Source organism: Callospermophilus lateralis, chromosome 5 (genome assembly GCF_048772815.1).
Source record: "Callospermophilus lateralis isolate mCalLat2 chromosome 5, mCalLat2.hap1, whole genome shotgun sequence".
NCBI classification, from domain to species: domain Eukaryota; kingdom Metazoa; phylum Chordata; class Mammalia; order Rodentia; family Sciuridae; genus Callospermophilus; species Callospermophilus lateralis.
Genome location: NC_135309.1, coordinates 105838385 through 105850745, shown reverse-complemented (window position 1 = coordinate 105850745; position 12361 = coordinate 105838385). Strand labels below are relative to the sequence as shown.

Here is a 12361-nt window from a genome sequence, read left to right as displayed (position 1 = left end):
GTTCATCTATCCATCCATCCCTTTCTTCTCGCCTCCCTCTTTTTAAACTATCTGTTGTTTCTCTGAAACATTTATATGACACAGTTCTAAGCATTTTACACGTATTATTTATTCCTTTAAACAATCCTATGAGTCAGATACTACTGTTATACCTATTTTACAGATGAGGAAAGAGAAGTAATTTCCCCATAGTTCTGTAACCGATAATTGGCAGAGCCAGGATTTGAACTTGGGTGCCTTTCCAGATTATGTCCTGGTGTACCTGCTGTATTCTGAGGTTATAGGATTCCTAGTGTGAAAAAAAAGGGCCAGGACTTCTACCTGTATTAATAACCCAGTGGGGAAAGCACACACACACACACACTTGAAAATGTACAAGACTACAGCCAATCAACAAGGAGAACAATACATTCTCAAATATTATCTATTTACTTACCAAATATTTACTAAATAGCCCTGAGTATCCAAAGGTTACTCCCCAAATAGCCCTTTCCTTGAGGATTTAAGTGCTCAGTGGTGGAGAGAAATCAACAGAAGTTTAAATTCAGCATAATGAAAACACTAGAAGTCTGCCCAGGAGTCAATGGGAGCTCTTAGGAGTGGCACACCTGAGATTGGGCAGAGGTCAAGGAAGGATTTCTGAGGAGGAAAGGGACACATTGGAGGTGGGGAAGGGCATTCTAAGCAGACAGCATGTGGGGAAAGGTCCAGAGAAGAGGAACACCTGCAGGCAGCTCAGCGGCCTGCAGGGTGGGGCTAGGAGCCCTGCGGCCAGCCTAAAAGTAGGAGCCACGGTGGGAAACAATGCTGTCCTGTGCAAGTGACAGGCCCAGAAAGAGTCTGGAGATCTGTGAAGATAGTGTCATGGACTCTTCAGCCACCCCAACAGGGCCTGATGGCCAGAGCATCCTCCCCTTCAACTCCTAGTGTTAATGGACACACTGTTCCCAAGGGAGTAGCTCTCCAGGTGTCACTTTGTCACTTGGTTCATGACTGCTCTTATCCCCGTGGAGGGCAGGAATAATCACAGTTGGCAAGACCGTTTTAAAGCATCAGACAGATGGAAATTTGTGCCCAAAGAAACCTGTGTGTTCTCACATTTTCCCCACGTTCCACTTTACTTGACCCTCCACCCGGCTTCTCATCTGGTGGCTGTGCCCCTTGAAAAGAAAGTGGTGGATGGGGGCAGGAGCCAGGAGTTAGTTAAGACAAAGCTCTGAGTTCCTGAGCCCACTGCAGAATTTGGAAAGACTGCTGACCCCGAGTGTGTTGTAGGGATGCTCTTTTCTCACCTGCCTCAAACCTAGTATGCAAAGGGCTACTTCCTGGGCCATTTAATTGCGTTTTATTTTTCAGATTAGACCAGAAGTAGCCCCAGCATTGATAATAGACTGTGGCAAATGGAAAGGAGACGTGATATCTAATTGCTGTTTTACTGAGAAGGCTAATGTAGGCCACAGGCCATTGAACGAAGCGATTTTGTACTTATTTATTTATTTTGCAGTGCTGGGAATCAAACCCTGGGCCTCACATATGCTAGGCAAGTGCTTTACCCCTGAGCCACATCCCCGGCCCTGTTTTTATTTCTATGTTCTTCTTTTTCCTTATTTAATGCAGTAGTTGGTGGTGAAAGAGGCCCTCCTCAGGCCACGACTTCTAGATGTGGGCTTCCTGCTCTTTTCCTGCTAAGGAGTTCCTTCTGGTTTCCCACAGGGGACCAGAGTAATACTTGAATGAATAAATTTCTCTGCCCAGGAGGGAGGCCACTACTCCATGAGCATCAGGGAATGAGAGACCCAGTGACACCTCCATTGGAGAGCAGCTGTGCAGGGCACTTGTTGCTTGATACTCCTGTGTCCCAGAAGCATCTCTCTGGGGTACACTGATAATGTCTCCTCCTCCCATTGACAGTATGTCAACCCAGCCTTTGAACGAATGATGGGCTATCACAAAGGGGAGCTCCTGGGGAAGGAACTTGCCGACCTGCCCAAGAGTGATAAGAACCGTGCAGACCTTCTCGACACCATCAACACGTGCATCAAGAAGGGAAAGGTGGGTGGAACTGACCCAACCACTCCAAGAACCCCGCCCCAGTGCTTTTTTCCCCCTTGGGAGTTTTTATGTCCCATCCTTAATGTTGGTTTCCCTAATAATGTCATAATGAAAGGAAGATCTTTGGTATTTGCCAAGGGTTAGTTCATTTTGGGTCTTGAATGAATAAGGTGCTTGTCACGATGCTGCAACAGCTTTGTGAAAGAACACTTCATCCGTTGCATGCATGTACCCCACCTGTAATTGCTGGAACATCCTGCCTGTCTTTATACCTCCTCAGAGAGCTGCTGTGTTTTTCAGTTTATCAGTGTCTGGGGACTGGAAGGACTTAGTATCAGTCTTGATGGGTTAGCTCAGTGTTTTGGGTCAGTTATTGTTTTTCTGTTCTCTCATCACTATTCAGTATTCACTGTGTAGCTTGCTTCTTCCTGACCCACCTGTTCCCCCAGTGGCTTCCACTTCATCCAGGTTGATGAAGGCATGGTAGAGATGGGGGAGGCATTTCCCCTCCAGTCACCTTCCTCCTGAGGCGTTCTGGCCCTCAGAGCTGGGACTGAACTGCCTGGACGCTTTCTTGTAAACATTCCGAATGCTTCCTCACTTATTATTTCTTTCATCCTCCTTTCTCTGCTGTGCACCAGTTCAATAAATACTGTCTTCATTGAATACAGAGGTTTTTTTTTTTTAATATAAGTTTGGATTATCTGAGGGCCCAAATTACTTAAAAAAAAAAAAAGTTGGAGCAACAAGACTCAAAAAGGACATTATAAAGTACTCCAGAAAATTTTTGCCCAAAGAATGCAGCCACAGGTCTGGTGACCCTAATATGTGTTCTCATTAGACACCTCATATGTGAGAGGGGGACGAGAAATAGCTGCAGAGAATCTCAGTTTCTGATTTAACCACTCCCTCCCAGAATTAGTGGAGGTGCTCACCTGGCTCTTTATCCAAGCCCGATCCACAGGGTCCAGAGAGCAGGAATCTTCATGCCTGCCTTGGCATCATCTGTGAAAGTGGTGAGGAGACAGCCTTGCCCTGGAGAAGTCTTAGCTAGGAGGATGCTGGGATGTTAGAAAGGTTGGGGCTTCAAGGAGGGTTAAAGAGTTGAAAAATTATAACCAGATCCTTCGCTTTCTGATGTGCAAGTCAGTGAGAATCTCTGCACTTCAGTTTGTCCATCTGTAAATAAGGGTGATAATATCAAGCCCACAAGTTGTTGTGAAGATTTCCAGAGAGAGAGAGAGAGAGAGAGAGAGAGAGAGAGAGAGAGAGAGAGAGAGAGAGAGAGAGACTTCTCAAACCTGGTGCCATGGAACCCGTAGGGCTGATAGTACAAATTCCACTCACTGGTCAAGTGTCCTGGGACCCAGGACAAACAGTATAGCAGTAAACATGTTGGTTTTGTGGTCTTGTCTTTATGCACTGTGACCAGGACAGCATTGCAGCAGGTGCAAAAATGTAGTGGTTTTGTAAAATGTAACAAAGCCATGGGGAATTTTCTCACAGCCTTCTAAGAACCTCTGTGGGAGCAGCTGTGTGCCTCCACTGCAGGATTTAAGAGTTCTCTTTGTCCATGTAGGAGTGGCAGGGGGTTTACTATGCCAGACGGAAATCCGGGGACAGCATTCAACAGCATGTGAAGATCACCCCAGTGATTGGCCAAGGAGGGTGAGAGCAAACTCTTCAACTCTTTCAGCTGAAGATAAGGACTCAGGGGTCTCGTGGGCACTGGGTTTGCACACTGAAATGCCAGCATAAGCCTTAGGTCCACAAACGCAGCAAGGTCGGGCCAGATGTTGCCTATATCAAGAGCACTTCCACTGGGCCACCAGAAACCTCTGACTGTGGTTTCTCTACCCTCTCTCCTGCCCGTGGTCTTTCATGAAGCACTCCCCAACTGTCCACACCCACTTGGTCCTATGTGGTCCCATTATTCCTAGTACCTGCTAAGCAGATTCAAGGTCTAGGTTGTCCCTTCCCCTTAATGACAAGTGATTTCCAACCAGAGTTGCCGATCTCAGCCCACCGGGAACCAACCTTCTTTCCTTCTTGAGGCCCCAATTCTTTGTTGGTTCTCTCCAGATGGACTCTGAGCTTATTCTACAAGGGTTTGTAAAAGAGCCATGGAACCTGCTGACCTGCAGAGAAAGGTGTCTGATCAGGAACTCAGGGCATTTGATTCCATGGAACCCCAGATTACTAGAGAATCCTGTAGAGAGATAGAAAAACAGGCAATTCCTTCTCCTCCTTCCAGTCAAATTTTGTGAGGAGGTTCACAGAGATAAATAGGACGATTCTTTGTAAACTAACTTGAAAGTCAACACCAGCACAAGAGTTTGAATTTATAAGGACAAGTGACATGTGACATTTTGGAAGGAATCATGATAGCTATTATTATGCCAGTGACTGGAATCAGAAAGTCCCATATATAATTTCCAGACAAGCCGAGTTCCTTTAAAATCATTATGTGATTAGAAAACTAGATATTTCATGGAGCTGGGGTTGTGGCTCAGGGGTAGCACACTTGCCTAGCATGTGTGAGGCACTGGGTTCAATCCTCAGCACCGCATATAAATAAATGAAGATAATAAAGGTCCATCAACATCCAAAAAAGAAAAAAAGAAAGAAAAGAAAAGAAAACTAGATATTCCATACATTCAGCAGTGTTTGTAAATTATTTCCCCTCCAGTTTTACTTGTTTGGTTAGTTTGAAAATCGTCCTTCTGTCTATTCAGATACCACCACCTGGTATTTCATGCTATTTTGTAATTTGTGTCTTCCCTTTGGATTGACTCTGGAGGTTGTGGGCACTGGCAGGCCCCTGGCCAAGGATTCCCAGCCATGGGAAAGAGGCTGTCCCCAGGCCTTCCTCCTGACGGGTAGCACCTCATCTACAGCCATCAGTGCACATAACCACGGGAGGAAGATAATGCCCGTGGCTGTCATGTTGTTTCTGTCATCATCCTTAGACCATCTTCTCAGAACATCGAAGCTAAAAATCATTTTGTAGGTGTGACCAGAATCATTGGGTAACCAAAGCAGAGGAGATATGCTATTGCCTGGTAATTGCTGTCAGAGTAATTTTTTTTCCTGATTTTACAGATGAGAGAAAGAAATTCTTTTATCCAGACATAATTTCCAGTGTTATTTTCCCTAATTGTAGACATTGAGCTATCAGAGGCTATTCTGATTAAAAGTAGAGTAATTTTACCCCATCCTATTTGAGTGAAACTCATTACAGAATAATACAGGATTTTTAAAGTTATCTTTGGAATCATCTAGAGAAAAGTAAACCAGAGAGAGAAAGAGACAGAGACAGAGAAAGACAGAGAGACAGAAAACGGATGTACCCAAGTCTTCTCAGATATAAATTCTAACATACTCTCTGGATTTCATGGCTTTACTCTTAGTAGAAAATCCATCCTGAGCTGATTTTTTTTTTTTTTTTTTTTTTTTGCACAGGGCTGGTGCACCTGTCCTCTTCTTCTTGGTTTCCCTTGTGGTGAGCAGGACCATAGATTGAGTTTCAGGATTCTGTCCATGACCTTGAAATAGGAGGATTTTTCTCTGCCTGAAAAATGCCATCATTATGACAACCATAGTGTGAAAGAATATGGAATATTTAATGTAAAAACAGCAACCATGAAATTTGGTCATTGCCCAAATGAGTCTTTCGCTTTTTATATAAGCAATAAAATTATTCATGTCAACTGAATTAAGACCAATTTATCTGCAGTAGCATTTCATTTGATCACTGAAAATATCTAGGCACCAAACTTCAGGAGGCCATTGCAAAATGAAATACCCATTAGGAAGTTTTCCAAGCCAGCTAGAATGACCAGGGAGGCTCGTGTTTGAAGGCATTGTGTGGGCCCAGGGTAGAAAGTGTGTTTCCTGTAGCTTGGGTTTTGTTTGAATTCTACACCTGCCCTAGGAGGGACCTTGGAGTTTTGCTTTAAGAAGACTGTTGATGTTTTCATTTGTTGACTTGTTGAATCCTCTCCTCTCTGACTAATAACTGATTATTTATATTATTAGGAAAATTAGGCATTTTGTCTCCCTCAAGAAGCTGTGTTGTACCACTGACAATAACAAGCAGGTACAGTATTCAGCTTCTTCCGTTTGCTTTGTCAGCTTGGCCGTGTGTTACATCTCAACCACTGTTCTCTGCTTGTCTTTCTCCATATCTTACTGTAGTTGCCAATGAAGAAGGTTTATGAGAAAACTAGATACCTCTGACAGACTCCCTCCCCCTCCCCCAAATTCCTCTACAAGTCTACCTGACATTATTAGTAGTCTACATTAGTTATGCTGTACCTTATGCCTGACTCTCCTGGCTGATGTATTTTATGATATAAAATTCTTCTTCCAAACCAAAAATGTTCTATTTCCTATCTTAATCTTGTAAACAAAAATGAAGTATGTATTCACTTGAGCATTTCACCACTACAAATGATCAAAAATAATTTCAAAATAGTACTTGCCAATCCATCATGTAGAGCAATACATTTGAATGCTGTCTTCTAAAATAACAATTTTAGTATGTTGTTATATTCAGGAACTTTTTAAGGTAGTTTTATCATAGGGAGCATCCTGGGGACAGGGATTTATACTTGATTTATACTTTTACCACTGGATCATGTAGATTTTTTTTATCTTATGCTTTATAATTTGTTGATTAAAAAGTATATGACAAACATAATTGCCAATCAGTTTTTGAAAAATTGTACAATGTGGCCTCTGATGAAGATTTTTAAAGAAGGGACAGTGTCTCTACGGGACTTTAAGAGCACCCAGGGAGGAATCCATTGTATTTTGTGTGGCAGAGACTTGTGAAGTGCAGGATGAGGTGAAGCCTGGTCAGATGAGGAGGTAGACCTGAGCCGGGAGGACTGAGGTCACCTGGGCTCTTTCCAATAAGGAGAGACTCCAGAGGGAGGCTGGGACTGGGTCAGTCGGTGCCTCAGGGCATCAGAGGCATCTGTGGCCATGGGCTTGTTCATAATATTTAGTCCAACCCAAAATGCTTTCTTCAGCACTGAGAATTCAAGCAGGAAATTTTCCAGTAATACCATAAAGTCACATAGAGAGAGGCAAATCCTTGGAGACCCCTGGGAAAGAAAGGGAATGACTTTCATAAGAAAAAGAAAAGAATCTTCAAACAGCCTCCCTCGGGAGCCTCTCCTCTCAGACACGCTGGGAGGGGAAATGAGGTCTGCCTGAGAGGTGACACAGGCAGGGGAGGGAGAGGGACAGGCGATCCTGCTGTGTCTTTTACTGAACACAAGCTGTGCAAACCACTGTCTCTGGGCTACGGACCCACAGTAGAGGACACAGACACACTTGGCCCACCAGTTTGACCTCACTTCCCCTCCTCTTCCCTTTCTGAGAATGAATTGCCAGTCTCCCATTCCACATGTCTGAATCGTAACAGTCCCCCACAGTTCAACCCGAGAAGTGTTAAGAACCACCTTGCTCCCCAAAGCACCTTCCTTCCTTTGTATTACCTGCCCCCCCCCACCATTGTCCACGACTGTTTTTGTGCTAACCTTCCCTCCCCTCATCTCTAGGAGGGCCACCTAGTATTTGTGTGCCCACCTGCCTGGCACATAGTAGGCCCTCAACCTGTTGGTTAGTTTCAACGAAATGGAGGGTCTCAGTCCTGGCCTCCTGTCAGCTATGAATGCTTCTTGCTGGACAGGGAGAGCAGACCGTCCGTTAGCCCAGGACTTCAGGATGCAGAAGCAAGGGACCACCTCTTCTTCTCTGCAGCTCTAAATAGAAACGCCTTTACTGCCATGAATCAGCTGCTGTTCTGAGAAGAGTAGAAAACACAGAGCTCGGATACCCTGAGCCATTGACGTCACCTAATGGTGCGGCACAGGCCTAGAGAGACTCTTAGATTTTCCAATAATAAAGCATTTTTATCCCCCTGGCTGGCTACAGCGCTTTTCCTCCTCATCGAAGGCGGCGGGAGTGCGTGGCCAGGGGCTCAGGGCCGGGGAGGGCTCTCTGGACGGGGACCAGCCTGTCTGCAGGCGTTCCGGTGGTGCTGCTTTCTGGGGTTTAGCCCTGACGTCAAAATCGACCCGTGGGTTTGAATTTTAACAAGGAACAAAATAGTAAGCCAGGCAGCTGACTGCTGGTCGTGTTTGTCATCAGGAAAGATTCCTTTTCCGCTGTGAGCCCTGTAGCTTTTTGCCAAGAGACTGGAAATGCTCAGTGAGTTTTGTCTGCTATAAACATTTTCTCCCCCTCCACTGCACACACTTTGTCCCCAGATGTGCACAAAACACCTGCTCTGTGCTGGCCCCAGGGATGTAGAGTCTTGACCTTAGATGCCACAAGGGTCACGGACCATTAAACAGGTTGAACAAAACAAAACATAACACAGGAGAAGAACCAACTGACTACTGAAAAAGCATGAAACTTGGGTCCTAGAGATGCTGGCAAAGAGTTTTTGAGGCTTTGTCTAGGACCAGGGCAGCAAACTGCAGCCTCCAGGCCAAAGGTGGCCTGCTTCGTACTTATAGCCATGCTCTCTGTGGCTGCTGTCACACCAGGACAGCAGAGTGGACCCGTTACAACAGACCCCAGGGCCTGCAAAGCCTAGAGCATTTGTTATATGGCTTTTTATAGAAAAAGTTTGCTGACCTCCATTTCTAGAAGATAATTTTCTTTCTTGAATTTCCCACTTTCTTAGGCTAGGAATATCCCAGATCCCCAAGAATTCTTATCCCCTGCCACAGTGCACATACTCTTAGGGGACCCTTTGTCTTCATGTTAACCCCATGTCCTATTTCAAAGCCCGTATCCACCCCTTTACACTGGCATCCTAAGGACGTGAGGACATAGGTCCCTGGAGGCCTTTATCTTTTCCCCAGGTCAAAGTCAAAATTCAAATATATGACTAAAGCTATGAAATTTCAGGGATCTGTAGCCATGGCCAAGAGTGAGACTGCATAGGGAAAAGGAGGTGTACAGAACCCTGCATTACATTAGATCCTCCTAAGCCAGACCAGAACCTGGCCTGGGAAAGGAAAGGGCCTGAGCCAGGGGAGCCTGTCAAAGCAGAGGGGCCTCCTGGCACCACCCCTACAGTGTCTGTCCCCAGCATGGTTGCACAAGCCTTCCCTGGTCTCATTCCTCCAAGCCTTGGCCATAAGAATATCCAGGCACAGCATCCCTGAAAACCAGTGTGCCAGTGGCAGGCTTAGATCCCGTGAGAAAGAACATGGGAAGGCAGTAGGCAGGGGAGGACAGGGCTGCAGTTGTCAGTGTCTGTCAGATGGCCTGATCCCTCTTCTTATGGAATCCCTCTTCTCACAGGGCCATGCAGAAGCCCTCAAGGAGCTGCAGGTATTTCCCATCCTAAAAGAGGAAGCATTTCTTTTGCAAAATCAGGGAGCCTTGGCCACACGATGAGCAGCTCCAGAAAAGATGCCCCCTTCCATTCCACAGTGGAGGGTATATACAGGGGAAGGCTGTAGCCAGACTCAGAGGAAGCATTCTGCTTTCTGGCTAATCACGGATCCAAGACAATAGCTGAATGAGAGCAAAATGAGACCAGTCTGACCTGATTTTATACAGGGCTTATAGAGCTAGAAATTGGGGCCCTGATTTTGAAACTCCGTTGATCCCCTGCTCAACCTCATTTCAAGAATGTTATTTCAACCATGAAAAATAGGAAGGGCATAATCTTTGAGTGGAGAGTAGCTATTTAACTACAAAGAATTAGGCTTCATGGAAAAACTGGTTTCTTCCACTGCAAACTGATATACACGCGTTGTCACAGTCTCACATTAGCCTGGGGCCTGAAGTTAGGAAGTCACAACTTTGAAAAGAACTTTCACATATGTAACTTTCACATATGAGAACAGAAAGGCAGAATCGGTCAAGTTTACAATGTTGAAATCTTACTTTGGGATATAGCTTATTGGGGTTCATGCATATTTTGTTTTATAAGCTATTTAATCTTGAAATTGTACAAATTAGGAAAAAATAAGACTTTTCTGTCATAGTCACGCACCAGGTTAAGACAGAAGTGTCTAAAGCAAGATCTGAAGGGGATGAGGTGTGAAGGAGCAGGAAAGAGAGAATGGGGTCTTCAGTTTTGTGAAGGCTTCATGGAAGGTAGGCAGGCAGGAAGGTCAGACCCTGGAGGCAAAAGCAGGGGAAGTTTAAAGGGATCGCTCATATTGGGTTTAAGGTGGAAACTGACCGAAGCTCATAGTCTTCGTGGATGGTGAGTTCCCCACTGTAAGCAGGTGGGGGTAGAACTGGAGCACTCAGTGGGAAAAACTGTCCGAGGAATTCACTGGAGGATGAACTGGATAGATGATTCCCAAAGTATGATTCCCCTGGAGCAGCAGCAGCAGCATTGATGGGAATTTGTTAGAAATGTAAAATCAGAACATCAGAATCAGAAACTCTGTGGTGGGACCTCAGCACTGTTGTAACAACCCTTCAAACATGCCGAAGTTCGAGAGCTGTAGGCCAAGAAGAATGACTTGGAGACTGGGACGGTATGAACTCTAATCATTAGTCCAGCGGCAGGGTCTGTCCTGAGTTAAAAGTAGTCAGAAAAAAAAAATTGTTTTCAGTATTCCACTGGCCCTCCAGGTCTCCCTGTCCCCCAAATTATTATGTACATAACCACTATATTTCTCATGCGGCAAGACAAAAAATATTTGCTTATTCTTCAGGGTACACATCCAAGTGTGACTTCTTAAAACAGAATTGAAGTCAAGGTTATTATAGCTGCAGACATACCCTCAGCTGCCTCTAAAAATGGCCATTCACATTTAGAAGTATATTTTGTGTCATTGATGTATTACCATCATAGAGAGTTTGTACACACAGCAGGTGTCCTGAAATATTTGTTGGTATATTTGGTAAAGCCACTAAATAAACAAAATTATCCAAATTTTTCCATTTAGCTTTAGTACATATTTACAAGAAGCTATTTAAAGGAAGACCTCTGATGTTGCAAAACCACATTTGTTTTTCCCTGAGAAACCACACTTTGAATAACCAAGCTTTGAACAGACATGGATGGAGGACCTGCTGCAAGTCAGGGACCCCGGGAGCCCCTGAGGCTACAAGACTGCAGGAGCTTACAGGAGGGACATTGAGAAATAGGATCGTATGCATGAGAAGGTCTTGGTTCAGAGGAGGGAGAGGACAATTTCATGTTGGGCATTGGTGGGGTCATGGCCTGTTTTGTGAGTATCAGAAGTCAAGTTGAGAGGGAGTCATTTGGCTAATAATGGAGAAGGTAAACCAAAGACATTCGAAGTCTATGTACCGACATTGAGCACAGCATGGGAGGAGACTGCACAGGTACTGGTAGACGCAGGTGTTCTTCACTCTGCCAGAGAATCTCCAGCTTCTTGTGGCCAGCAGGGCAGCAGGCCCGGAGTTGTCTGCTCTGCACTGCAATATGGGATTTCTTTTTGGGATTTCTTTTGCTTCCCCCTGTTCTTTCATCTTGTCCTCTCTGCCATCACTAGATGTTTATGAGACACTTAGCCTATAGTGTAGGATGGGAGAAAGAGAGGGGAGAGAATGATAAGTCTGAGCTGTAACTAAAGTTTCCCTCTGATGAAACCATTAATATCCGCTCACCAATAATAACCTACTCCAACAGGGAGGACCTGCTCAATTTAGCTTCAGAACTGGAGGCCTAAACATACAGAGAAGTTAGTTTGACCTAAGAAAAGTAACATAGGTTCGATAATGAATGAGAAACAGACGTAACTGAGCTCTTTCTTTAAAAAGTGATGTTATTTATCTCTAATGCATTTAAGATAACTAGGACTTAAAGAGGTGATACAATGTTGGCCTTGAAGAGGAGGATTTTTGCCTCCAAAATTAATTTAAATTTCAGAGGTCCCATTTTTATGATTTGTATCACTGAGGTTATTGCAAGATTCTGCTCATTCTGGAGACTTGCCCATTATATTACCTAAGACCTGGCTTTTGTTAACATTTTACTCATTCACCAATGTTTTGTGTGTGCGATTTATGAGCGTTAGTACTCTCTGGAGACTTTTCTTTTTCCAAGGCAATAGCTGGTGCCTGATTCTTTAGAAGGGATTCATTCAGTTCACGTTGAGGAGAAAGGCTGAGGTTTGACATTTGGCTCAGCCTGAGTAGTTATTTATTTATTCACTAAGTGAGACACAGCAACCACCTGGCACTTTGGTCCAGCGGTGGACGTTAACAGGGGGTCACCATGTCTCTCCCCACACCTGTGCCTGCTCTCCTGCTGTGCCTGACTTGGCTAGTAGGACACCATCCAGTCAGC

General features: G+C 44.7%; 1 protein-coding gene across 8 annotated transcripts in view; it reads left to right on the top strand.

Annotated features, from left to right (window-relative positions):
- Pde8b (phosphodiesterase 8B) overlaps window positions 1-12361 on the top strand; it is a 237580-nt gene that overhangs the window by 166429 nt on the left and 58790 nt on the right. For 6 of the 8 annotated variants that reach the window (XM_076857099.2, XM_076857098.2, XM_076857100.2 and 3 more), the window contains 3 exons: window positions 1912-2052; window positions 3632-3720; window positions 6091-6151. In XM_076857099.2, coding sequence (XP_076713214.1) covers window positions 1912-2052; window positions 3632-3720; window positions 6091-6151 — 291 coding nt within the window. The remainder of the gene's footprint in view (window positions 1-1911; window positions 2053-3631; window positions 3721-6090; window positions 6152-12361) is intronic. The other 2 variants (XM_076857103.2, XM_076857106.2) reach the window with 1 other exon arrangement.